General features: G+C 58.7%; 1 protein-coding gene and 1 long non-coding RNA gene across 3 annotated transcripts in view; one reads left to right on the top strand and one right to left on the bottom strand.

The window, feature by feature from the left end:
- The window catches only part of NOX5 (NADPH oxidase 5), a 32,112-nt gene extending 10,189 nt beyond the window's left edge, over nucleotides 1–21,923 (bottom strand). The window contains exons 1-14 of one of the 2 annotated variants that reach the window (XM_008249804.4): nucleotides 21,689–21,923; nucleotides 18,589–18,712; nucleotides 16,906–17,056; nucleotides 14,466–14,676; nucleotides 13,081–13,315; nucleotides 12,318–12,471; nucleotides 11,912–12,090; nucleotides 10,418–10,600; nucleotides 9,029–9,161; nucleotides 5,000–5,142; nucleotides 3,275–3,460; nucleotides 1,976–2,020; nucleotides 1,439–1,563; nucleotides 555–639 (exon numbers count right to left, since the gene is read on the bottom strand). In XM_008249804.4, coding sequence (XP_008248026.2) covers nucleotides 555–639; nucleotides 1,439–1,563; nucleotides 1,976–2,020; nucleotides 3,275–3,460; nucleotides 5,000–5,142; nucleotides 9,029–9,161; nucleotides 10,418–10,600; nucleotides 11,912–12,090; nucleotides 12,318–12,471; nucleotides 13,081–13,315; nucleotides 14,466–14,676; nucleotides 16,906–17,056; nucleotides 18,589–18,712; nucleotides 21,689–21,738 — 2,004 coding nt within the window. In that variant the 5' untranslated portion in view covers nucleotides 21,739–21,923. The remainder of the gene's footprint in view (nucleotides 1–554; nucleotides 640–1,438; nucleotides 1,564–1,975; nucleotides 2,021–3,274; nucleotides 3,461–4,999; nucleotides 5,143–9,028; nucleotides 9,162–10,417; nucleotides 10,601–11,911; nucleotides 12,091–12,317; nucleotides 12,472–13,080; nucleotides 13,316–14,465; nucleotides 14,677–16,905; nucleotides 17,057–18,588; nucleotides 18,713–21,688) is intronic. The other variant, XM_051836631.2, reaches the window with a different exon arrangement.
- Nucleotides 13,376–15,476, top strand: LOC138844712 (uncharacterized). Its single transcript, XR_011380948.1, has 3 exons — nucleotides 13,376–13,590; nucleotides 14,486–14,916; nucleotides 15,100–15,476. It is a non-coding gene; the product is annotated as an uncharacterized lncRNA (long non-coding RNA).
- Nucleotides 21,924–26,739: the final 4,816 nt, after the last annotated feature.

Genomic DNA, 26,739 nt, shown 5'->3' with positions numbered 1-26,739 from the left:
TCTGAAGCCAGGAGCCAGGAGTTCCTTCCAGGTCTCACACGTGGGTGCAGGGGCCCAAGGACTTGGGCCATCTTCACTGCCTCCCCAGGCCACAGCAGAGAGCTGGATTGGAAGTGAAGCAGCTGGGACCTGAACTGGTGCCCATATGGGATGCCGGCACTGCAGGTGGTGGCTTTACCTGCTACGCCACAGCTCTGACCCCAAGAATAGATTTCAAAATGTAAAAACACATTTCACTTGTAAAACCTCCGTGGGGTCAGGGACAGCAGGCCTTGTGGTTGTAACTGACTCCAGATGACCTGACTTTCAAGCTGCACAGCCTCCAGTGGGGGTCTCACTGGCGGCAGATGGCCGACAGGAGACACATGGATAGTGAGGGGCACCAGGAGAACCTGGGGTATCCGGGGGAGACAGGTGGCTTGTAGTGAGCTGAAGGACCCCAGGAGGGGACGGTCATCTGTCCCTCCCCACCTCTGCACGGGAGGACCAGCTCTGTTCCAGGAGGTGTCCTGGGGAGAAGTTTGGGAGGCCTGCCTGCAGGAGGCAGCACTCACCTTTTGGAGTTTCATGTCCTCGTCCTGGATGCCACTAGACCAGCAATGATGGCATTTGGGACAAACTCGCTTCCTCTGCTGGTGCCTGAGGTAGGAGGAAGGGGGTTTTGGATCCGGGGTGAATACAAGACTTTTCAGCACCCCAAAGAGCAGTTCAGGAGAGGGTGGTAGTGTCCACTCTAAGAGGAAGGGGAGGGATGAGACGCACAAAAGGGACAGAGGGAAGAAAAGCAGGAGAGAGAAGAGGAAATGCTAGGAGGGGAGCAGGTGGAAGGGGAGGAAAGAGGAAGAGAAGGGGGAGGGTGAGAGGGAGCACAACGCCCTGCACTTGGGCCCAGGGCCCAGGCAGTGGCCACATCTGGCTGCCCCTCCCTCACCTGTACAGGACGCCCTGCAGGACGGCGCACCTGCCTCACCTGCACAGGACGCCCTGCAGGATGGCTCACCTCCCTCACCTGTGCAGGACGCCCTGCAGGATGGCTCACCTGCCTCACCTGTGCAGGACGCCCTGCAGGACGGCGCATCTCCCTCACCTGTGCAGGACGCCCTGCAGGATGGCTCACCTCCCTCACCTGTGCAGGACGCCCTGCAGGATGGCTCACCTCCCTCACCTGTGCAGGACGCCCTGCAGGACAGCTCACCTGCCTCACCTGTGCAGGACGCCCTGCAGGATGGCGCATCTCCCTCACCTGTGCAGGACGCCCTGCAGGACGGCGCATCTCCCTCACCTGTGCAGGACGCCCTGCAGGACGGTGCACCGGCCTCACCTGTGCAGGACGCCCTGCAGGATGGCTCACCTGCCTCACCTGTGCAGGACGCCCTGCAGGACGGCGCATCTCCCTCACCTGTGCAGGACGCCCTGCAGGACGGTGCACCGGCCTCACCTGTACAGGATGCTCTGCAGGATGGAGGCGAAGGGCGTGATTCCAATGCCCGCCCCAATCAGCACCGCGTGCTCTGCGGCGAAGATCCTGCGGGTGGGGCTCCCATAAGGGCCGTCGATGTAGCACTGGGCATGGGTGGGTGTGAGAGAAGAGAGCACCGCGTTATGCTCAGGCCGTCATCCCGCGGCTAGAACCAGCGGCTCCCGCGCCAGTGCTCCTGGCACTTGCTGTGTGCCCAGCACGAGTCTGGGGAGATCCCTGGCAGGTGCGAGTGCAGATGCGCTGAGATGGGACCCAGCAGAGCCCCTCCTCTGCACACGGGCTGCTAAGGAGCTGCGCACGGAGCTCTCTGCACTCATCCCACCCCTGGAGGAGGCATGGGCAGAGGAGGGGCTGGGCAGCATGCATATGAAGAGCAGGGGGTGGCGGAAGTCGGGCTGTGGGGCTTTGAGGAGCACGGGCACCACAGCCAGGGTCGTCCTCCCGCGGGGGGGAGGGGCGGGCGTTCTCGGCCATGGCCAGCCTAGAGCCTCTCACCTTAATGTTGCAGAACTGGTGGCTCTCGGAGGGCATCTCGGGGGCCTGCAGAGAGTTAGGGGGGCTCTGGGGTTTGGGGAAATGACAGCGACCCTGATCGTGAGCATCTGCCCATCTCTGGGGTGCCAGTACTGCCACCACAACGACCACGGTAGCCGTCCCTGAGAATGTCCCCACTGGCTCTTATGGTCCTGTCCAGGTCAGCACCCGGCTCACCTCTTAGCTCAGCCTCCAGCCACTCCCACCTTCCTTATCTCCAGCTGGCCTGGGACATTCTTCTCCCTCTGCCTAAATCTCCCTTCTGCTGCCCCCGCCTGTCACTCACCCTGCACTGTCCAGCTCATTGGAAGTAGAGCTTCGCTCGGCTGCTCCAAGAGCCAGAGTCTCCCACCCTGGCCCAAGGCTCCACCCGCCTAGCCTAGTCTCTGCTCTGGGGGTGCTGGTGCATGCGCTCTCCGAGGCAGCACCTCCTCTGTCTGCAGTGGCTGCCCACCATCTCCAGCTACAGCCCCCCGTAGACAGACAGACAGACAGATGGACAGACAGTCAGAGCCAAAGCCCTTCCTTTGGAAGGTGAAGGAAGCAGAGCCCAGAGTGGATCTGAAGGGACCTGAGACAGTTGTGCCTGCTGAGGGAGGCAGAGCTGGGAGGGGGCCTCCCAGCCAGCCGGCCAGTCTCACGGGCCCTGGGAGAGGAGCCAAGGCTGGGAGTGTGGACAGAACTAGCCCAAGATCCCACAGAGCCAGGAAGAGCCTGGGGCCGGGGCTGCCCCAACAAGACCACCACATCTCAGCGCCTGGCTGCTTGGTCTGGGGGCGACGGAATTTCGCATTCCCCACAGTGGAGGACATGAATTTGGCTCCCCTACAAGTTTCTCTAATCCTTCTGATGGCACCCAGAAAGCCTGACACTGCGCCAGCACCTCTGGAGCACCTGCTAACTTTTCTTTTTTTAAACAAAGTGAGAAAGGGAGGGAGAGTGAAAGGGAGAGTAAGGGAGCGGAGGAGTAGGGGAGGCGGCCCTGGCTCGATTTTCATTGATTTTACTTTCAGAGCAATGCTTTGTTTTCTGTTAAACACGGCCATCTAAAGAAGCCTTTTTAAATGTAATTAAGTTTAACAGTGCCGTGGGGAAGTAAGAGAAACATGCAATAGGCAGAGTTAGTGGCAGGTGGCTGGTGATGGGTTGCAGCCACAGCAGGGGCTGTGTGCCGCTTCCTGCACGGGGGCTGGGCTTCCCAGCCCCTGGGAGATGAGCCAGCCCCGCCCACCCCACCCCCCCCAGCTCCCGCAGCCTTACCAGGTCTGCGGAAGAGGCTGTCCCTGGTGCTGCAGCCTCTCTCTCAGTCCTGGTGCATGCCCAGTCTTCACCACCCTGCTGGGCAGGTCCTTCGCTGTATGACGCCAGGTCCACAATGGCGTCCTTGGAGGCGGCCACTGTTCCCTGGGCTGGGGCTCCAGAATGGACGGGCTGGGGCTGCACACCCTGTTTATTTTTGTGATGGAAACTGCTTTAGGATTTAAATCACAAGATGGATACGTGCTAGTTGAACACAATGACACAAATCGGTGAGAAATGTTTTAGACAACATAACCACGCTTGACCAGCCTTGCACATGAGTACACTGGAATGTAGATCATCTTTTAGGCACCTTCTATCCCGGGAGAGGGATGATCCCTGGCTGGGAGTCTGGACTGGCTCCACTGGCTCCCTATGCTGAACCACTGTCCCCAAGGAAGTAGCGTCTTTCCCAGCAGTGCCCCTTGTCCCCTTGTCCCTGCGTTATTCCTCTGTGTAACACTCGTCACCACCCGCCTAGTCGCCTTGTGTGTTCTGTCTCCCCAGCAGGGGGGCGTCAGGTGCTAGGCCTACTTGGCTCAGCTGCGGCCTGGAAGACAGTCACCGCTGTGCTGGAGCCATCTGCGCTAAAGGAATGCATCCAAGCCAACTGCTCTTGCGCACCTGCTCAAAGAGCTTCTGAGAGCCGATCTCTAACAAGGGAACTGCTGGGCCGGGGTGTTCCTGTGGAACACGCTCCGTCTGTACGGCCAGACTGCTCCTGGGAAGAATGTGCCAGTGGACTTCTGTGGCAGGGGTGCCCCCAGTCCCTGGCAAACGGCATCCCCATGTGTTTACCCACAGACCTCGGGGGTGGAAAGTCCTTCAGGAAGAGTCCCCTGTTGGACAGCAGAGGGCGCTCTGCCTGCCTCTACCCGCCCCAAGCTCTGCTTCTGGTAGGGTTCTGGAAAGGTCTGGCCATAGGGATTTCCCCTGGACTTTAAATTCCCCAAGAGCAAGGCAGGGCTGGGCCAGGCCTGGGGACTTGTCTGCCTTTGACCTTCAGCAGGTTTCCATACTCCTGTTATAGGTCTGCAGCCAACAGGTGCAGGCTGCTGAGTTTGTACCCAGCATCCCTCAACCCCCCCTTCTAGCCTTACTTCCTGGGGAGCTGCTCTGGGCTCTGCTCAGTCCTCCAAACCCTCTGGGGCACCAGCACCTTGCCAGTTTTGTGGGTTTCAGCCAGGCTCAGAGATAATGAGGTTGACATTGATGATGGTGATGAGGAAGGGGGCCCACCGGGGCCACGCTTCCCCTGCCCCTCAATTCTCAAACAGTTATGTGTTCTCATCCAGTTGTCCTTGAGACACTCGTGTGAGCAAGGTAAGGCTGGGAAGGAAACTGCTCCCATTTGACAGATGAGCACAGTGAGGATGAGTGAGGTAAAAGGACTTGCCCAAGGCCATACATTTGGCAAGTGTGGCAGCACAAACTGGAGATGATTCTATCTGTTCTCCCCTCTTACCGTGGTTGTTCCTGCCCCTCCAGGCTGTGCTGGATCTGGGGTGGCCAGGCCTCAAGGAGGCTCTGGGACCACACGGGCAGCAGAGGCCAGGACCACGTGGGCTGCCACCCAGCCCGCGTACACAGCAGTTGCTCCATGATCGCTGTGCACTGAGCAGGAAGAAGGCAACTTGGTGCTCACGGGTTTGCCTACTGAGTCTGCCCCTCCCATAGGCCACCTACCTGGGGCCTCCTCTGGCTCTGTCTCAGCCTCAGACTCCTCGATAGCCTCTTGGGACCAAAGCCCACAGGGTCCGATGCCTGGAAGAACTCGTGCAGCCTGTTTGTCCACTGGCCTTCCGACCGGACGTGCAGCCAGATGGTGTCTGAGCAAGAGACAGGAAGCAGAGCAAGGGCTGTGCGGGCCTCCAACAGGCCGCAGGCTTTGCACCGTGGGAGGGGTTGGTGCTGGCCTCAGACGCTTGAGTCCCAGTGGCAATGTCCTTCCTCAGGGTCAAACTAGCTCCACAGGGGCCGGCGCTGTGGTGTAGCTGGCAAAGCCACTGCCTGCAGTGCCGGCATCTCATATGGGCGCCGGTTCAAGTCCTGGCTGCTCCTCTTCCAACCCAGCTCTCTGCTGTGGCCTGGGAAAGCAGTTGAAGATGGCCCAAGTGTTTGGGCCCCTGCACCCGTGTGGGAGACCCAGAAGAAGCTCCTGGCTGTGGACCGGCCCAGCTCTGACTGTTACAGCCATTTGAGGAGTGAACCAGCAGATAGAAGACTTCTCTCTCTGTCTCTCCCTCTCTCTGTCTCTGTAACTCTGCCACTCAAATAAATAAATACATATTAAAACAAAACAAAACAAAACAAATAGACAAACAAAAAAACCTAGCTCCACAGCCAAGGGACTCGGACATCCCAGCTCTCCCAGTGCAGCCAGTGAAGCTGAATAAGGGCTCCGTCTCCTCTCCCAGGCATGTGTCAGAGTTTCTGAGCACACTAGGAACTCCCTAAGGGTGAGGGCCCTGCCTCCTCCACGAGCTGGGGTAGCTCCCATCATTCAACAGCTCTGCATTCAGTAGGTGCTCAATCCATGCTGAGACCAACTGCTCTCATTGTACCCCACATCTGAGGTGTAGCAGGTGTTTGCTGCTGAGGTTCTGTGTTGCGTGGTGACAGGTGGGAAGGAGGGGTCAGGTGTTCCCCTCTGCTGAGGGGAGCCCACATCAGAGCGAGGAGGACCACAGAGGGTCTCCGGCTGAGTCCCTGCTTCCTTCCCTTGTTTTTCTAGACCACAGACTCCCTTGGCTGTACTGGGAAGGCAACGGAGCGTCTCCTCGTTGGGATGAAGTTTTTCAACATACAAAATCACACAGAAGTCATAGCAACACAGAAATCATAAGACAAGGTTTTGGAATGCTGTCACCACAAAGAAATGGCAAATGTCTGAGGTAACGGATACACTAATTACACTGATTTGATCATTACACATTATATGCATTGTGCATGAATCAAAATGCTACATTGTATCTGAGAAATTTGTACAATTACTATGTGTCAATTAAAATCCTAATAGAGAAATTATAGAGGAAACCAGTGTAACAGCTACAAAACATTAGCAAATGTTTTGGTTTAAGAAGACATTGACTCCTTTGTCAGTAAATGTCGGTGAATTCACTCAGCCCCAGCTGCTCTGTGGAATCCCACTCCGGGACACCAACGAACTGAGCTCCACACACAAAGTGGGTGTATTTACCACCCACACAAGCTCATTCAGCTTACTGGGGGAGACTCAGGACTCGTGAGACAGGTGGATTCCAAGCGGAGACCCTGAAGAAAACCCTTCAAGAACCAACCAAGGAGCCAGTGCTGTGGCACGGTGGATCACGCCAGCACTGACAAGGACAGCATCGTGTACTGCAGTGCTGATTCTCCACTGCCAACCCAGCTTCCTGCTAATGCACCTGGGAAGGCAGTGGAAGACGGGCCAAGTGCACACACATAAAGGAGTAGATGCTAAAATAATGATTAAAAATATAGTAAACACAAAAACAAATAGTATAGTCATTTACCATCATTAGCAAGCATCATTTAACTATTCATAATTGTATGTGCTAAATGTTTATGTGATGTAGGTATCTATGCCAGCACCACCATATGGTGATATGATGGTTGTTAGGATGTGAATTCACAATAGGAATTTTTCAGCTCCATTATAGAGGGGGCTTCAAAAAGTTTACAGAAAATGTGCATTATAAAAGAGCTATGCCTGGGGCCAGCGCTATGGCCTAGTGGGTGAAGCTGCCACTTGCAGTGCCGGCATTCCATTTGGGCACCGGTTCGAGTCCTGGCTGCTTCACATCTGATCTGGCTCTCTGCTGTGGCCTGGGAGACCAGTGGAAAATGGCCCAAGTCCTTGGGCCCCTGCACCCATGTGGGAGACCCGGAGGAAGCTTCTGGCTCCTGGTTTAGGATCAGTGCAGCTCCGGCCATTGCGGCCAGTTGGGGAGTGAACCAGCAGATGGAAGACCTCTCTCTTTCTCTTTCTGCCTCTTCTCTCTCTGTGTAACTCTGACTTTCAAATTAATAAGTAAGTCTTAAAAAATGCTATGCCTGGATTTCAAAGCTTCTGCACCCAAATAAACTTTAGCTTCTAACTCCATTTTCCATGGACTTTGTGAAGTCCCCTTGTATCTTACAGGACCCCTGCCCCTACCCCCCATCCGTGCAGTCTGTCATGGATCAAAGCGTCACTAGGTGCATGACTGTGGAGAGAGATCTGGAAGGCTGTGCACCAAACAAAAGGGTTCTCCTTGCACGGATTTGCTGGAGGGATTTCCATTTCCCTCTGTACATTTCTATATTGCCTGAACTTTCAGAGAACATAGATGTTCTTTACAAAACATTAAAGGAAGGAAAAGTAGCCCATCTTGATCATCCCCAGCCCAGTCCATTGTACATCCAGGACAGAGGTGTGAAGCCCCATGTGGGCTTATGTCTGCAGCCTGAGCTGTGGGGACTGAGCCGGGGGTCCTGCCGGGCTGGGGCTGGGTGCAGCCTGAGTGGAACTTAAACTTGGAATGGGGATGACTCAGGGAGTCCCTGGCACCCTGGACACCCCTCCCCTCACTGAGCCCAGCAGGGCTCTCGCTGTACCAGAACACCAACACCACCTTACTGGGCACAAGCACTGGGGCCAGCCACCATTGCCAGGCCAATCGCTGGCCTGGCCAGGAGTGCAGGGGTCCAGGTGCCAACTCCAGCAACAGCCTGGGACCAGAAGGCAGGCATGTGCATGGGTGAGAGTCAGAGGACAGCTGGGCACGGCACGGAGGGCTTAGCAGTCCTGTGGGTGCTGGGGACCCAGGCAGAAACGGGGGTGGTTCAGGGCTGGGGGAGAAGAACGCAGGCATTCCACTGCCTTGGGCTCCGTATGGCTCATGCTCGGCCACAGAGAGGAGCCTGGCCTCCCATCACAGCCCCCTGGAAAACGCCTGCGGTGCTGCCCGAGCCAGCCACTCCTCTGCTTACGGACCACCCATGATGGGGCTCCCATTGTGGCGCAGGGCAGTAAGCTGCTACTTGCAAAGCCTGTATCCTATAGCAGAGCGCGAGTCCAAGCTGCTCTGCTTCTCACCCAGCTTCCTGCTAATGAGCCTGAGAAAGCGCTTGGGCCCCTGCTCCCGTGTGGGAGACCTGGATGGAGTTCCAGGCTCCTGGCTTCAGCCCACCCTGGCTACTGTGGTCATTTGGGGAGTAAATCAGTGGATGTAACACCTCTCTTTATCTCTCTCTCTCTCTTTCTCTCACGTTGTCTGTCAAATAAATAATTTTTAAAAAGAGACAGAGAGGGAGAGAGAACCATCCATGGCTCCCAACTGCCTCCGCCCTCCACCCGGATCCCAACTCTGCTCTGCCAGTCCTCAGCCCCACCCTGGCTCTAACTGGCTCACCCTACCTGCTCCCCTGAGCTCCAGAGGCCTCAGACTGCTCCGTGCGTCCAATTTTTCATGTTTCCACACATGCTTTCCTGCGTCCTCCCTCATCTCATAACCACCTACCAACCCTGCAAAGTGCATGGAAGTGCCGCTGTCTCCCTGTAACCCTCCCGCCAGCCGCCAGCCGGGACAGCCCCTGCCACCCCACAGGGTCAGTGTCCTCCTGTCTGCTGCCTTTCCGCTGGGGCTCCTGCCTCTGTGTGTCTCTGGTTGGGGTCGCCGTGTGGCATTCCCAGCCTGCACTGGGCCCACGGCAGCCACGGAGCCGCTGTACCTTTCTGCTCGGGAGCACTGCTGATGGTGAAAGGGTGCCACTCGTAGCGCGCGATGGTGGGGACGTTCAGGTACAAGTAGTCGCCTGGCCGGTAGTGGAAGAGAGGCGGCCGCCGGATGAGGAGGTGAGTGACCTGGGAGGCAGCAAGGGGACCTGCGTCATCCCCGCAGGCCCAAAGCTGCTAGCCGCTCCCTCCCTCTGCTGCAGAAACCTGGCAAGCCTGGGATAGGATGTGACACTGCCCTGGCAGCCTGCCAGCCTGGAGGTGGGCAACAGAGAAGGGGGAGTCAGGCTGGGCCTGAAGTGGGGCCCAGGGTTTGACTGCACTTCTCGGGGTATAAACACAGCTGCTGAGGGGGCCCCCTCCTCCAGGGAGCCTTCCTGACTGCCCCAGCTCTCTTCATGGATTTGGGCAGCACCTCAGCCAGTACTCGGCATTGTCCAGCAGCTCGTGGGCGTCCCCCCGGGGTGTCAATCACCTTCTGTGTGCTAAGCACTTGCTGTGTACCGGAGCTGTGTGCAGCGCCTCCAAAAGGCTCTGCAAGATGGCCGCTGCTTCGTGCCATGTGCCTGAGCAGCGAAGGCTCAGGGAGCTTGCATTACCTGCCCCGGGCCGCCAGGTGGGAGAGGCCTGCTGCTCGCTGGAGCCAGACCCCAGCCCCAGCCCCAGCCCCAGCTCTCCCTGTCCTCAAGTCCAGGGCTGAGCCCGCCAGAGCCGCCTCTCCTCCCTCCACAGACAGCCACGGCGCCTCCCTCCCTCTCCTCCCGAAACGCCACCAGGCACCTGTTCAGCCTTCCTGTGATGTGCAGCCCCTCCCCCCACAGCCACCGCCTCCAGGTCAAGGCCCTTGGCACCTCCCATCTTCACATGCAGCGGGTCCCCGAGCCAACAGCCCCCAGCCGAGCTCCACAGAGCAAGCACAGAAACCCAGCTAGGCTGGATACACACCACGTGTGTTCCACTCATCTCGCCCACCACGCTCCCGGGCTCTCACAGCCTGCACAGCAGGCTGCCAGCTTGGAAGGCCTTTCCCTATCAGGCCCTGCCTGCCTCTCCAGCGTCTCCCTGTTGGCCCTGTCCTGGTTATGCCCAAGGGCCCACAGTTCCCCCAAGTACAATGGACCCTTTCATAACTCCATGCTTTTGCAAGTTTGCTTCTTCTCCCAGAAATACCTTTCCTGCCTTAGCTTCCAACAAACTCCTATTCAACCCTCAAAACCCTGACACGGGCTCTCCTCCTACATTCTGAAGCATTCCCTGGAGATAGCGTCCAAACAGTTGAACACTGTCTGACATTCTGCTTCTCTCCTCACTGACACACAGCCTAACCCAGCTGCTTGACCCCGGCACCTGCCCCAGGGTGAGATGGGAAAGGGCTCCCCCCGCACCTTGGAGGGGAGGAGGTTGACTTCCACGATGCACAGGGCCTCCATGCGGGACGCTGCCAGTCCGACAGCCTTCTCCAGGAAGAACAGGGTGCCAGGGACCAGCAGCCACTTCCAGAAATTGGGTCCATGCAGGATGAGCAGAAGCCATATGGGGAGGTAGGCCAGGTGGGTCCAATAGAACACCTGGGAGAGCGGGGAGGTGGCCAACCGAGCTCAGGGACCTGGGCGTGCCAGAGAGCCCACTCCCTGGGGACGGTGTTGGGCAAGAGGCTGGGGCTGGGACGCTGCGTTGCTTCTTTGTTCTGGGGACTTGGCTGAGAGAGTGAGCAAGGGAAGGTCCTGATGCTGCAGACCAGTATCTGAGATACAGGCCTGGGGACGCACTGGGCAGAGAGCAACTGTCAAGGTCACTGGTGCAGGAGGAAGCAAGGGGACATCAGTGGACTCCTGGGAGTGGAGAAGCAAGTGCAGGTTTCACTGCCTGCTCTGCTTCTTATTTTATTTTATTTTTTTTTTGACAGGCAGAGTGGACAGTGAGAGAGAGAGAAAGGTCTTCCTCTGCAGTTGGTTCACCCTCCAATGGCCGCCGCGGCTGGCGCACCGCGCTGATCCGATGGCAGGAGCCAGGTGCTTCTCCTGGTCTCCCATGGGGTGCAGGGCCCAAGCACCTGGGCCATCCTCCACTGCACTCCCTGGCCACAGCAGAGAGCTGGCCTGGAAGAGGGGCAACCGGGACAGAATCTGGCACCCCAACCGGGACTAGAACCCGGTGTGCCGGCGCCGCTAGGCGGAGGATTAGCCTAGTGAGCCGCGGCGCCAGCCCGCCTGCTCTGCTTCTAACTACGGGGCCTCGGGATGTTCTCTGCCTCTCTCAGCGTCGCACGAGGATGCGGATCCCTACACCCAAGGCTTGTTGCTGTGGCCTGTGGGCGTCTATTCCAGCTGTGGCCAGCTCAGTCCAGGAGACCGAGTCCCCAGGCCAAATCCGCCGGGACTGCCCACATCTTGACAACTGGAACTAACACGTTCAGGGCACCTGTGTGCTGGGTAGCTAGTTAGTGGCTTCATGCAGATTCTCTCACGAATTCTTAACGGAACTTCGAAGGCGGAGAATTACACTTTACAATTTCACAGGTGAGGAAATCGAAGCTCAGCAGAGCTGAGTGACCAGAAAGCAGGGCGGTGGGACTGGACCCCCGGGTGAGCCTGCGTTTCCCCTGCCTTGCCCTGTTTGGGTCCAACTGAAGCCGGTGAGGGCGAGATGTTGGCAAAAGGGCCGAATCTTCCATAGCAAACCATTTTCGCTTGGCAGATCTGAACCACAGCCCATTGGCTGGGAGCCCCCCCACCCCATCACATGCAAATAACATGCAGACCAGCCTGGGACCTTCTTGAGCTCTGGAGTAAGTTAAAGGGAAGGTGTGTGTGTGTTGGGAGGGGGACAGGGTGGGAGCTGGCAGGGGCAGGGCAGGGGCAGGGGCAGAGGCTGGGCACCTCAAAGTGGCCGCTCCTGCGGACGCAGGTGCTGGCACAGGCGACCATGAGCAGCAGTAGCAGCAGCAGGGCGACACCTGTCGGAGAGGCCAAGCCGTGCACCCAGCCGATGCCGGGCCTGGTGGTGAGCAGCAGCTCCCAGAACTGGAAAGGGCTGGCTCCAGAGTGAACTTGCAGCGCTGCAGACGACAAGCCCAGGTCTGCCCACATCGCCTTGCCTTTGGGACCCCGCCCCTATACCCATGAGACACGGGCACAGGTGAGGGCTTTGGCGCAGGGCGCCCGCCAAAAGGGCACCCCCCGCCCCGTGTCCCCTTAGGCTGGGGGCTGGATACTTGAGAGGACCAGGAGACATCCAGCCCCTGCCCCGCCCCACCCCGCCCCCAGCCCTCTCCAGACCACTCACCAAAGTTCACCACGTGGGCCACCGTGTGCACGAGGGACAGCCCGACCACCACGTAGCCCATGAGCTGGTGAAACTGGATGTTGCGGTCCAGGGGCAGGACCTGAGCCAGCCACGTGGCCCGCAGCCAGGTAAGGCAGCGCCTGAACATGAGCACCTGGTAGGCAGAGAAGCAGGGAGCCCAGCCTCTCTCTGTGCCCCATCCCCCCCCCCCCCGCGCTGCCCGTGCCCTCCTGAGCCAGCTGCACCTCCTGAGTGGGCGTCTCACCCCCCAGCCCCACCCCGTATCCCCCCAGTCTGCACTGCTCCTTGAGGTCCAGCTGGGGTCTCTCTCGGGAATTCCGGGGGAGAAGAGAATGTGTGCGTTTTACTTTTCATGTCAACGCGGGAGCCACACGGAAGCTCGGCCTGATACTTAATGCCCGCGTTGATGTCACGTCCTCTTGGTCCACGGGCTGGGTGGGCAGGTGCCACGTGTCCTGCTCTAGGCGTCCCCTGGAGAAGTCCAGGGCAGTCGACAAGGGCTGTCCTACTTGATCATTGAAACAGGATCACGTTCTGCTTTAAGTTCAAGGCCTCTCTGCCCTGAGCCTGGGACGCGCAGTCAGCCACAGGAATGGCGGCTACAAGTCACTGGCCCCCTCTCCTGGCCTCCCCCTCCACCGAGAGGGCCGGCCCAGCTGATTTCCAGGTGTGGGTGTGGCTTTGCCAGGAACCCGCGCCTGTCCTGCTGCCCGTGCCCCTCCGTGTTCCCGCGGAGCCCTACCGCGATGAAGCTGCAGTCGAAGTTGAGGCACTGGCCGCAGCCCTTGGCCACCATGACGCTGGCGCCCAGGGTCCGGTGCGCGCTGGCCGCCAGCGCGAAGAGCAACACGTGGAGGCCCGCGTAGGCGGCCAGGCAGAGCAGCTGGCTGCGGTGGTTGTGCCAGTAGGCGGGGGTCAGCAGGCGTGGCCGGCGCGGGCGAGGCTGGGCGGCAGGCGGAGTCAGCCAGTGAGCGGCGCTGCGGGAGCGGGGGCGGGGCTCAGAGGGCGGGGTGGGGAGAGTGGGGAGCGGGGCACCTGTGCTGGGCACGGGGTGTGGGCTCTAAGAGAGTTCGAACCTGGAGACCTCCTCTCCGCTTTCTCCGGCCGACTATTTGGAGCCCCGTGGCAAGCGTGTGGGGTCACCAGGAAACAGAGAGGTCAGCGACTTGGCCACAGTCACATAGCCGGGGGATGGCCCCGCCACCTCGGCCATTTCTCAGTTTTAAAAAAGGACAGGCATTTGGCATAGCAGGTAAGACACTGCTTGGGAGCCCTGCGACTCACCTCACAGTGCCTGGGTTAGAATCCCAGCTATGCGTCCAGTCCAGGTGCCGAGCTGCACCTGGGAGGCGGCTAGGATGGCTGAAGTGCTTGGGCCCCTGCCACCCACGGCGGGGGGGGGGGGGGGACCTGCATGGAGCTCCTGGCTCCCGGCTTTAGCCTGGCCCAGCCCCGGCTGTTGCCAGCATTTGGGGAGGAAACCAGCGCTCTCTCTCTCTCTCTCTCTCTCTCCCTGCCTTTCAAATTTAAAAACGAAGCTCTTTTTTTAAATTAAAAAAAAAAAAAAAAAAAGCCATGGGTGGGACGAGAGAATCTGAGGTGTGTTTTTGGCACAAGGAAGTTTACACCATAAAAGGAGCTGTAGACCCGGCACCGCAGTTTGGAGTCGGATAAACTTGAGGATGTCCTTACAATGCGACATGTGTGACCCTTGTTGCTTCTCCAGCTTATTGCCATGTCCTGGTCCGGGACGCGGCCCCAGGGGGCCTGGCCGCCCGCCCAGACGGCTGAATGACAGCTGTCTTCGTGCACTCCTAGGCTCGTTACCGTTAACTGTGATTGCCTTTTGTGAAATGTGCATTGCCACAGAACGCACTGGTGCTGCAGAACACGAGGGCAGACTGGTGCCCGCGGGAGAAAGGGAGCTCACAGACCGGCTGCGCTGGGAAGGGACTGGGGTGGAGGAGGGGCCTGGAGGGCACGGGCGGGGCCTGGGAGCACTGAGAGCGGGGTCTGGGGGCGGGGCCTAGGCGCACTGGGGCGGGGCCTGGAGGGGCGGGGCCCTGTGCACTCCGGCCAGTCTCCGGACCCAGGGTAACCTCGCGGTGGGCCGAGAGCCCGCAGTACCTGATGGTGAGGTTCTCCAGGACCCCGGGGAAGCGCTGCAGCTCGTCCCGGAGCTCGTCGAAGGTGATGGCCCCGCTGCCGTCCCGGTCGGCCGACTGGAAGAGCGCCAGCGTGAGCTGGTCCAGCTTCTCGGCGGGCAGCGAGAGGGCGCTCTCGCGCAGGCACGACTGCAGCACGGTGCGCAGCTCGTCCACGTCGATGGAGCCGTTGCCTACCCAGGGCGCAGGGCGGAGGCCGGGCGCGCGTGAGCCCTCGCCGGCCCGCGCCCTGTGCCCACGCGCCCCACAGAGCGCCAGCTCCCGCACCGCCGGCTTTCCGCCAGCCACGTCCGGTCCGGGGACTCTCCTGCGCTCAGAACCGTGCATGGCTCCCTACTGCCCAGCACCAGTCTCCCCAGGCACGAGGAACCTGGGGCCTCACCGCAAGCCTATCTCCAGAATCCGCGCTGTCTGTAAGCACCACTGCGCTCCCTAGCCCAGCACCTGGAGCGCGCACTTGCCTGCTCTGGCCCGGAGGCTAAGGGGCCGTGTGCGCGTTGTGCGTGGGGTGGGGAGTGGCGCAAGCTGTCTGCCGCGTTGTCCCCAGAGAAGCCCCAGCCGAGTTGAACTTTGGGCCCATTTTTTTTTTCCCTTAGCGTATGAAAGATCTTCAAAAAGCCCATGGAAAATGTGCATTATGGGGCCGGCGCTATGGCAGAGCGGGTACAGCTTCCTCCTGCAGTGCTGGCATCCCATTTGGGCGCCGGTTCGAGTCCCGGCTGCTCCACTTCCCATTGAGCTCTCTGCTATGGCCTGGGAAAGCAGCAGAAGGTGACCCAAGTCCTTGGGCCCCTGCACCTGCATCGGAGATCCGGAAGAAGCTCCTGGCTTTGGATTGGTGCAGCTCCGGCTGTTGCAGCCAATTGGAACCAACGGATGGAAGACCTCTCTCTCTCTCTCTCTGTTTCTGCCTCTCTTTCTCTGTGTAACTCTGACTTTCAACTAAATAATAAATGAATCTTTTTTTAAAAAAGTGCATTATGAAAAAAACTATGCATGGATGGCAACTTTTTTGTTTTTTAACAAAACCCCCTATCTTTTAATTCCGCCTTCCCACGAGCCCGTTGAAGCAGTCTCACATTTTCATTCTTCAGGAGCCGCAGGCCTTGCGATAACCCAGCCTGCTTTCCCTGCAGACACACCCCGCTTCTGCCCCTCACTAAGCCCAAGGGTGGCTCTCAGACCTTCAGAGCCGCGAGCCTTGCTTTGCTCATCTGTAAAATGGGGATAGCCATTCCTCCCTTCCAGAATTGCTCAAGGCTAGTAGCTCGTCAGGAAGCTGCCGGTGCAGATCTGGAAGGAGGTAACTGCATAGAACCGGACATTCTGACTGCTGCTGTGATGGTCATTTGGGCCCACGCCAAAGCCTGTCACCCCGTGCAAGGTGGAGTCACCAGCATCACTCCCCCTCCTGTCCCCTCCCCCACCCTAGTCACAAGCAGCCACCGCCACAGGTCCCCGCCCTCACCCCAACGCCAGTCTCTTCCTGCCCTCCCGTCCTGATGCCCTCTTGTCCTCACAGCTTCCTTCTCTCCTTGGCCAATTCCAGACCCACAGTCCTCCTTCTCGGTCCCTCTGTCCTATTCCACTAGCCCTACACATATCCCATCCCTGGGTGAACCCAGCGCAGGGCAGCTGCGTGAACATTGCGGAGAAAAAGCACCCGGAAGAGCAGCACTGCGCTGATGCCTGATTTCAGCACGATCTTAACTCGCCCTACCGTCACCTCTCGCTGCCCCAGGAAGGCTGCTCCCCTGCTCTCTGCAAGAGCCACTGCCTGTCTCACGCCCACCCCCACCTTGCCTGACTCCCGGACAACACCGCGGCCACTGGAGAGGAATTTCCTGTGGGTCCTGCCCACATCCACAGACCTTTCACCCACCTGGCCTGCCCTTGCTCCCCACCTCTGCGCTCCAGGAGGCCACGCCTCCACATGAGGTCATCGCTAGTCCCCAGGGGTGACCGAAGCCAGGTGGTCAGAAGGCAATCAGTGATGAGAGTCCCCTGGGGTCTGAGGAAGACATCCAGGAAGCAGACAAGGTCTACACCACCCATGGAGTGGAGCCGTGTGGGTTACCTGGGGAGTGGTTCCAGGAACCAGGTGTGCTTAGATGGGGGCAGGCGGGCTTGGGAGCCAGAGAAGCCTTGGCCCAGGACCGCGGATCTCTACAGAGAACCTGAGATTTCCTAGACTGTAAATCCAGCCCTGTGACTCCCGTGCTGGGTGCTCTTTGAGGGTTCCCCGCTGCTCATGGGGCTAAGACTCTAAGACAGGGTCTCTGTGGCCCTGCCCTGGCTGGCCCTGGACCTGGCTGCTCCACTTCCCATTCAGCTTCCTGCTAATGGCTGGGAGGCCCCGGCCCTCACCCCACCCCCAACCCAGGCGCCGGAGGAGCGCTCACCATCGACATCGTACACCTGGAAAAGGAACTTGAGTTTGTCCATAGGGCTCCCATGGATGAGCAGGGTCAGCGCCTCCTGCAGCTTCTGGAGGGTGATGGTGCCGCTCTTGTCCGAGTCGAACAGGGCAAAGAATCGCTCCGCAAAGAAGGACTGCGGGCAGGAAGGGTGGGCACAGGCACAGATGTGATGGCCGGGCTTGCCACTGTCTTTGCCTGACTGCAGGATCAAGGCACACACAGGGGGCAGCGGCATCCTACAGGGCTCTGAGCACCCAGAGGAAGAGCTGTGCCGGGCCCCGCAGTGAGGTGGGGGTTGGCTGGGGCCCCAGGCATGTGAGCACCTGTGCACGCCATCACCCCCATCAGCCTTGCCGTTCAGAACTCTGGGGGGCCGGGAGGGAGTCAGAGGGAGGGTCCCCTGCAGGCTCCTCACAGGCCCTGTCTCATGGGGGAAGGACTTTAGCGTAGATTCTACTTGTCTATCTGAGGCTTGAGGCTGCTTCCAGCCAGCATGGAGGTGCTCACTTGTTGGTTCCACAGCCGTGGGCTGTGCAGCTCCTGCTTGCAGGCCTGAGATCAGAGGTTGGAAACACAGACCTGCATGGCTTGGGTGGGGATCCCAGAGGTGCCCAAGCCTGGGGGGCTTCCTGGAGGGGGTGGCAGGGAGGAGCCTATAGGGCTGTATTGGCTGACACCCCAGATTTCTTCTTCTTCCTCTGCAACCCTTGGGTACCACTGCTGTCACTCAGTCCTCCAGAGGGGCCGTTCTACAGCCCCCTGTTTGGGTGGGGGTGCAGAATGGGCCACCTTCCCTCCTCACATGTGCTGGGAGAGGCACATCTCTGGTCCCCACAGGCCAAGGTGCTTCAGCTCCACAGGTGCCATGCAAGTGCTCATTGGCTGACCCCTATGGGGCACACGGGCCACCCTGACACACACACCTCCAGCCCCATGCCAGTCCAGGAGAGAGTTTGGTGCTCTGAGATCACCCCACCACCTCTGCTGACATCACCCACCAACTGTGTGGGTGTACAGGCTGTGAAGGGGGCGGGCAGAGGGCTGGGGATGGCGGGGTTCTGCACACAGGGCTTCCACACTGGCGTAAGGCAGCACCAGCTCTGTCCAGGAGGCTCACAGGGATTGTGAGAGATTCCACGAACTACTGATTTCCAGCCTCGGTGGGCTTTGGAAGACCCCAAGGGGGGTCACAGCTACTGGGGGGTGGGAGGGCACCGGGAGCAGCCTTGCTTACAGGTGGGGGACCCTGAAGGACCCCCGGAGCTGCCTCCCTTCCTTGTGAGGCTGTTCTGAGAACCGGGAACTGGATACAATATGACTGCAGGGCGAGCTGCCACTCAGAACGCTCAGCTCCCAGGTCGGACGGAGCGCCTGGGTCAAGTCCCAGCTCCGCTTGGACTGCAGCTTCCTGCTCCTGCACCTTGGGGGCAGCCGATGATGGCTCACGGCCTTGGATCCTTGCCACCTGTGTGGGCGGCCCGGCTGGAGTTCCTGGCCCCCGCCAACTGTTTCAGCCATTTGGGGAGTAAATTAGTGGGTGGGAGATTCAGTCTCTCTCTTTCTCTCTGCCTTCCAAATAACACACACAGCACACACACACACACACACACACACACACACACACACACACACACGCAGGGCGCCCTCTGCTGGGCCAGCACTCGCCTCTTTCACGTTCAGAGCCGCCTTGAATTCCTGCAAGCTGATCTCCCGGTCCTCTCCCGCAATGGCCTCAAACTGGTGCGTCACCCATCGCAGCCACTTGGTGTCCTCCTGGGCAGACAGGGTGCTGGAGACAAAGGAGGTGGGGTTGGGGCTCAGCCTCTGCCCCGCCCCCACAGCTCCTCCTCCTCTTCTCCACCCTGGGGCTCCTCTAGGGCCCCCACCCCTGACCCTCCAGCCTCCCTGCCCACTCAGCAAGGACACCCTAGTTCTTCTTGGCGCCTCTGCCCCACCTGCCACACACTTCTCCTCAGACACTCCGACTCGGGTGATGGATTGGGGCTTTCTGGGTGCCTGAACACCTGCACCTTCAGGGCAGGCTGGGGAGTCCCCTCCCTTCCAATATTGCCGTGGGCTGGGCGACTGAGGTCCTGGCTTGGGGACTTCAGAGCCTGGGCCTGGAAGTGTGGATCTGAGCAGCACGCGCAGAGCTGCAGGTTGAACCCAGGCCTTCAGAAACGCTCAGACATGTTGGGGGGAGGGGCGAGCTTTCCAGAGCACCCCGGCCTGCTGGGGGACCCTGTGCCATCATCCGGGTTCCCTGTTTCTCTCCTGATCTCTTCTTAGGAAGGTATTTTATGCTGTATATGCAGTGTGTGTGTGTGTGTGTGTGTGTGTGTGTGTGATATGACAGTCTTCAAATAGCTCATGTAAAATGGAATTAAAAATAAGTTCTTTTTGCTGTCAAGTGTTTGAAATCCATGTATGGGAGAGGTCTTCAAAAATATTCCTGAAAAATGATTACTATGAAAAACTGCATGAATTTCAAAATATTTTTGCACCAAAACAAACATGCCACATAATTCCATTGTTCCATGAACATTCTGATGTATCCTTGAGTGTGCTTTGGTGCCTGTATCCGCACCTATTTTGCATGCTTTCACGTGTGTGATGTATGTACACACTCGGGGGGCGTGGAAGAGTCCATGGATGGCAGAGTTGAAAGATAGGGCGGGGTGTTGCAGGGCGGGGGTTAAGCTGCTGCTTGGGTCTCCTGCTTCCCACGTAGACATCAGTTCAAGTCCCGGCTGCTCCACTTCCGATCCAACTCCCTGCTAATGCACCTGGGCAGCAACAGAAGGTGGCCCAAGTGTTTGGGTTCCTGCCGCCCACATGGGAGACCCTGGCTTCTGGCTTTGGCCTGGCCAGCAGATGAAATCTCTCTCTCTCTCTCTCTCTCTCTCTCTCTCTGCCTTTCAAATAATTTTTTTAAAGTAAATCTTTTTTTTTAACTTTAAAAAGGCAAGTCATGTGCATTTCTGTGAACTTGCCAATGAGCTGTGGGACGTGTATCCCACTGCTGCATCCGGGCCGTGTGCACCTGCTCAGTCTCCTCTTGTACTGACCAGCCTGCGAGAGCTCAGCTTGTGGAGCTGCTGTGACCACGCGCAGCCCCCAGTCTAGCACACGGCCCGCAGGAGTCCCGTCCATCCTCCACCTCTTTTCACACCTGTGAACTCACTCTACCTCCCAGTCAGCAAAGCGCTCAGGGCCCCCATATCCCAGAGGGCACGTGGAGAGGAGGTAGCCCCCCAGAGCCCCACCGTGACTTGTGGCACAGCCATGCACTGGGCCCCGGAGTCCTGGGCATGTGCTGGGCTATGGGCAGCTCCTCCCTGGAAATGGGGGCCAGGGTGGGACCTGAAAGCCTGCGCCCGAAGTGGCGGGAGCTGTGCCAATGCCAGGCTAGCCTCCCGCCCACTCAGGCCCCTTTCGCACTGCCTGCGGTGGGGCCTTGGCCTTCCTGTGTGCCAAGCTCCTCATCCTCAGTATACCCGCCCCTTTGGTCTTTGGAGCAGCCTGGCGGGGCAGGCGCCACTATGGTTATGGTGATATCCCTGCTGGGCCAGCACAGAGAGGTGCCACAGCTTGCAAAAGTGGGAGGGGCTTCCAGCCAGACCTCCCACTCCTGGTGCGCCAGCCAGGGAGCCCCCTTTGAAATGTGGCTGCCCTGAGCTTCCTGGATGACACCAGCCTGGCTGCAGCCCCGCCCAGCAACTCCGCTGACACCTTTGCTGATGGGGTGGCCTCCACAGCCACCAAGCCTGGGGTGCGTGCTCCTGAAGTCCCTGAGCTGATGCTGGTTTCCCACCACTGGCCCCAGGACCCTTGCACCTCCGTCTGATTTCGAGGTACCTTCCAGCTGCTTTGAGGCAGCCCTCCGCAGCCCCCAAAGGCGCCCTCCCACAGGGGAATGGCCCCCAAGCAGTGAGCATGCCTGGCAGAAGCAGGAGAGCTTATGCAATGAGCATTCTCTCCACATGGGATAGGGCCCAGGGGTCTGCACCACAGACACGTGTGTGGGTGGTCCGGGCCCAGCCCTGGAGAAGCGCCACCCTGAGTGTTAAACAGCCCCTGTTTATTTCACCTCCTGCGGTGCCTGGGGCAGGCAGGGCAGAGAGCAGAGAGGACTCTGGGGCACAGGCCCGTGCAGGGGTGGCCGAGGGTGGCTGGGATTGGGTAGCTGTTGTTTGTCCCCTGCTTTTTAAACAAGAAGGGTGGCAGCCCCCCTGGAATGGGAAGGGACCAGCAGAGACCAGGACAGCCAGAGCGGGCAGGTGGCGAGAGCGGGGGGTGGGGTGGGGTGGAGAAAAGGAGTCAGGGAAGCAGAGGAAAGAGAGCAGGACCTGCAGATTTCAGGGCAACAAGACATCTGCGTGCTCAGCGGGGCCGGAATCCACGCAGGGGCAGCCTTGCCCTGCAGCAGCCCCCGACCACCCTGCCAGCAGCCCCACAACGGGGGCCTGAGCCAGGGTGGGAAGTGCCACTGGGAGGCCCAGGTCAGAAGCGGGGGTGGGTGCACTGCTCTTGGGCTGACACGGCCAATGCCTTATATCACAGATGAGAAAACAGGCCCAGAGATGGCGAATGACTTGTCCAAGACGGCACGGCACGCCAGTAACAGAGCAAGAGCGGAACTCAGGTCTCCGAGACTTGTGCCCACCGCTGACACCGTCACACTCTGTAAATTCACAGAGGCAATGAGTTCGGCCATTGCTCCTTCCTCCCCGCAGTGGAGAGGCCCGGGGGGGGGGGCACTCACCTTCTGCCGCCCTGGGGACCTGGTTGGGCAGGGTCTCCTGGTGAGCTCATCGCGCCTCTGGAGCACACATCCGAGCAAGGCGACCGTCAGCCCCGCAGCCTGCGTGGTGAGGCCGCCTCTCCCAGCTCCTCCCAGTCCTGACTTTCCTAAAGACCTGCTCGCACTCAGGGCCGCTCTGTGATCCAAGTGCTGGCTGGTGGCTGACTTGGTCCAGAGAAATTCCAGCCAGGAGGTCTGGTGCAGGGGTGGGGCTGGGCTTTTATTGGAAGGATGTTGGCTGCGGTCCATCTGCTGGGTCGGTGCCTTCCACTTTCCCTCCCTCATCAAAACCCCATGCATGCAGCCCAGGGGCCTGGGGGGTGGGGTCTAGGAAAGCACCGTGGAAAAATCACCAGCAGCCGGGGCAGGCCCTGCTAGGAGAGTAATCAGCAGTGGGGGATTTGGTCCATAACCCATAATATCGATGACCAGCAAAATGAACTCTTGCGCTTTCATCCTGCCTGGGCTGAGCCTTTCCACACCTAGCACAGCCTGGGGCAGGGGTGGGGAGTGGGGTTCACTGTCAGCATTCTGCAGATGAGGAAGAAGAAGCCTGGAGGCTAGTGACAATGGCAGGTGTCTCAGCAGGCCCCCTGTTAAACTGATCCTGGAGACCGTGCCACCCAGGGAGCTAAATTCTGGCCCAATGTGCTGTGTTGGGACACCCACAGGCAAGGTTCCCAGCCCACAGATCCTGGGATCTACAGGCTCTTAAAAAAAGAAAGAGACAGAGACGGGGCCGACGCTGTGACGCAATGGGTTAATGCCCTGGCCTGAAGTGCCAGCATTCCATATAGGTGCTTGTTTGAGACCTGGCTGCTCCACTTCCGATTCAGCTCTCTGCTATGGCCTGGGAAAGCAGTAGGAGATGGCCCAAGTCCTTGGGCCCCTGCACCTGTGTGGGAGACCCAGAAGAAGCTCCTGGCTCCTGGCTTCAGATCAGCTCAGCTCCAGCCATTGTGGCCAATTGGGGAGTGAACCAGGAGATGGAAGACCTCTCTCTCTCTCTGCCTCTCTGTGGCTCTGGCTTTCAAATGAATAAATAAATCTTAAAAAAGAAATAAAGGAAGGAAGGAAGGAAGGAAGGAAGGAAGGAAGGAAGGAAGGAAGGAAGGAAGGAAGGAAGGGAGGAAGGAAGGAAGGAAGGAAGAAAACCTCAGGCTGATAACCCCGGGCAGCTGGTGGAGATCAGGCCCTCCTAGGGTGCTGTTGCGCTGTCTCTGGCTGTGTGATTTTGATTCACAAGGGCACTTCAGTGAGTTCATGTAAACAGTTTCTGCAATCCAGGCAGAGCTTTCCATAGCATGCGTGTCCTGTGAATGGTCAGCACACCCTGCAAATGTGCGACTTCAATTTTTTCCTTTTTGTGCCAGAATGAACTTATCTCTTCATTCCGCCTGCCATGGGCTTTCGGAACTGCCCCAGATATATTTTGTGGTTTTTAGCCTCCAATCCTGGTTCTGAACTCCCCCCACCGAGGCAGCTCAGAGAAACCAGTTCTCCCGGAGGCAGATCTTGGAGACTCGGATCTTCCCCTGCCTGCTTGTCCTGGAGCTGCTTGCGGACGCTCCCTGGCCTGTCTTGTCCCCAGCAGATCAATAGATCCTGAGTCGGGGGAGGCTCTGCCCTGTGCCCGGGTGGGAGGACCCTGCACAGAGCAGACCTGGCCGCTTTCCCCACTCAATCTGCTACCATAGGTCCCCCTCCTCTGTCCAGTCCCATTTCTACACAGTTGGCCAGACTTCTCCAACACTTGTGCAATGAAGTCTTCAGAAAAAGCTCCAAAGGACAGGGTTCGGAGAGCTTCCGGATACCTGAGTATGGGGGGGGGGCGTGGTGCACCTGCGCAGGGCGTGGCAACTGGGCGTCCCCCCAACCCATGTATCTCTTCATCTGTGTCTTTTGTAATATCTCTCATTTATTTTATTTTATCTATTTGAAAGGCAGCGTGACAGAGAGAGAGAGGGAGAGACAGAGAGAGAGAGGTCATCCCATCTGCTGGTTCACTCCTCAAATGGCTGTCACAGCTGGGCTGGGCAGCCAAAGCCAGAGCCAGGAACTCCATCCGGGTCTCCCATGTGGGTGCAGGGGCCCAAGGACTGCTTTCCCAGACGCATTAGCAGGGAGCTGCATTGGAAGTGGGGCAGCCAGGCCTCCAACTGGTGCTTTATGATAAAACGCTGGTGTCCAGAGGTGGCTTCACTCACCGCACAACGCTGGTCCCTGTACTGTTTGCTATGATACACTGGGAGCCTGTTTCCCTGAGTTCTGTGAGCTGCTCCAGCAACTGCATCAAACCTGCCGATGGGGTTGCGGGAAGCCCAACGTGCAACCCGCTGGAAGGCGCAGATCAAGCAACCCCAGGAGCTTGCAATGGTGACTGACCGAGCTCTCCACCTGCGGCCCCTGAGGGCGCCCGCAGGCACACAGAACAGAATTCAGTTAGAGGACACCCAGCTGGGCTCAGAGGCAGCCCGGGGTTGCCTGCTTGCAGAGGGAGAGAACCCCTCGTGCCTTTAGGATCACAGAGGCGCTCAGTGTTGTGAGTCCAAACACAGGAGGAGCCTGAGGTTCAGCTTCTGTTAATTTCCAAAATCAGGGCCAGAATTCATTGCCACCTGGTTTTGAAGCAGAGTGGTAGCAGTGACTCCCTTCTGTGTGGCCCGCGGTGGGGCTCCTTCCAGGAGCTGCCTGGTGGCCGCGGCTCAGGACCCCTGCCCCTGCGCGGCTGCCACGCGACCCCACCTCCCCTCCCCCTCCCCCCAAGCCCAGTTGCTGCTCACTTGGGCCGCCCCGGGCCAGGCAGGGGGACGGTCTGCAGAACTGCTCCACCTCCTGGCGGCCTCTGGAAACGCGCCCGCCCCCACCGGCTGGTGGTCCAGCTACTGGGGGGCCAGATGTGGCAGGCAGACCACGTGGGGCGCTCTTCCGTGGCGCGGACTGTGACGACAGCATTTTGGGGGGCCCATTTCAGGATCCTGGGTGAGGCTTCCCTGATCTTCCTGATAGTAGAGTCGGAAAGAACGTCAAGGTCATCCACATCACCGATCTTCTTAAGCACCTGTCTACCTCCCCACCCCTTCCCTAACAGCGCCTGGTGGTCCATGCCTCCCACCAGGGGTGCTCACTTGCTTGTGATGCAGCAACCTGTGGGGGGCTACTTCCGCTGTTCGAATTGTCCTGCTCGTACTGGAGAGGAGAGAGAAGGAGAAACACCCTCCACTGAATGATTCCAGGAGCAATGATTGCACTGTGACACACAGTGGGGCTGCTGCCTCTGTTGAGCGCGTGCGCTGGGCAGTCCGGCCGCTGAGGAGGGTTCAGCAGAGGGCGTGGGGGTGGCGTCTGCGGAGGAGGCGCCCCCCCCCCCAGTTTTGCAGACTCAAGATGGCTCTGGTCCCTTTTGGGTGCTCTGGGGTCTTGATTTTGGGGGGCTCCGGGGAGCGCCCCTGCACTGAGAGATGCTTTCCAAAATGACACAAGTTATGAGAGTGGGGGGAGGGATGTCCTCACCTAGGGGCTGGGCAGGGCAGGCTGGGGGGACCCTCCCCGGGGAGTAACTGCGGGAAACTGGGCAGCGGGGAGCAGAAGATGGGCCCAAATGCTGACGCCACTTCCGCCACACCCACCAGCGGAGTTCAGAGCCTAAGGAGCTGTCCTGTGGGACTTCTGGTTCAATCAAACTCGGTTCACTCTCAGAGCGCTTTTAAAGCTAAAAAGACCGGCTGCTCACAAAAACAGACGTCTCTGTTCACCCGAGTTGAGCAGAAATGCTCACGAGCGAGTCAGAGCAAAGCGAAGGGCTTGCTGCTGTCTGGTCCAGAGGCCAGGGCCGTCTTCTAGGGAGGCTTGGGCGGGGCCCTGCCCTTGGCAGAGAGCTGACCAGAGTGGGCGGGACAGTGGTTTACGGTCTGCACTTTGAGGCAGAGGAGAAGTTGGCACAGCCTCTTAAAGGAGAGCCGGGCCAGACCAACTGTTGCTTGGTGACCGGACCCACCATATCCTGGGGTCTTCAAGGACCTGAAGCCGCCAACGGGGCCAGTGGTTCACGGGGGCCTAGGAAACTGGGTGGCCGACCCTAGAAAGCTTCTAGAAGAGGGCTGAGCATGGACACACACACAGTTACCATTCAAGTTGAGCCGACAACCTGGCATTCCAAAAATCCTTCAACGAGGGGCTGGCACTGTGGTGTAGTAGGTTAAGTATCTGCCTGTGGCGCCAGCATCCCATATGGGCGCCGGTTTGAGTCCTGGTTGCTCCACTTCCCATCCAGCTCTCTGCTGTGGCCTGGGAAAGCAATGGAAGATGGCCCAAGTCCTTGGGCCCCTGTACCCACGTGGGAGACCTGGAGGAAGCTCCTGACTCCTGGCTTCAGATCGGCCCAGCTGCAGCCATTGTGGCCAGTTGGGGAGTGAACCAGTGGATGGAAGACCTCTCTCTGTGTGTCTCTCTCTCTCCCTCTCTCAGTCTGTAGCTCTGCCTCTCGAGTAAATAAATAAATCTAAAAAAATCCTTCAACAGGAAAAACAAGGCTTTGGAGATAGCCATGAAACTAACCAGAGGGAGAATAATTCACATTGTAAGAAGTGAAAATAACAAAATCTCTAAATATAATTAGAATCTTTAAAGGACAAAATGATAGAAAAGCATGCATAAAAATATGAACTTAAAAAAATAAAAATGAACATAAATGAAGTGAAATAAGCCAGTCATGGAAGATTAGGATTTCACTAAGACGAGGCAGCTGCGGCGGTCAGCCTAAACAGGAAGCAGAATGGTAGCGGCCAGCGAGGGGACAGTGGGCAGTGAGTGTGTGAAGGGTGCTCAGGTTCAGTTCTACACAAGGGAAAGAGTTCTGGAGACGCTGGTGCTGATGGCTGCACAATAGTGGGAAACACATCGCTGCCACGGAATTGTTGTACTCTGCCAAGTGGTCAAGACCGGAAATTGTATGTTATGTATGGATTTCACCACACACACACACACACACACACACACACACAACTGGCCAG

Source organism: Oryctolagus cuniculus, chromosome 12, assembly GCF_964237555.1.
Source record: "Oryctolagus cuniculus chromosome 12, mOryCun1.1, whole genome shotgun sequence".
In the NCBI taxonomy this organism is placed as follows: Eukaryota; Metazoa; Chordata; class Mammalia; order Lagomorpha; family Leporidae; genus Oryctolagus; species Oryctolagus cuniculus.
This window is presented reverse-complemented; position numbering and strand designations above follow the sequence as displayed.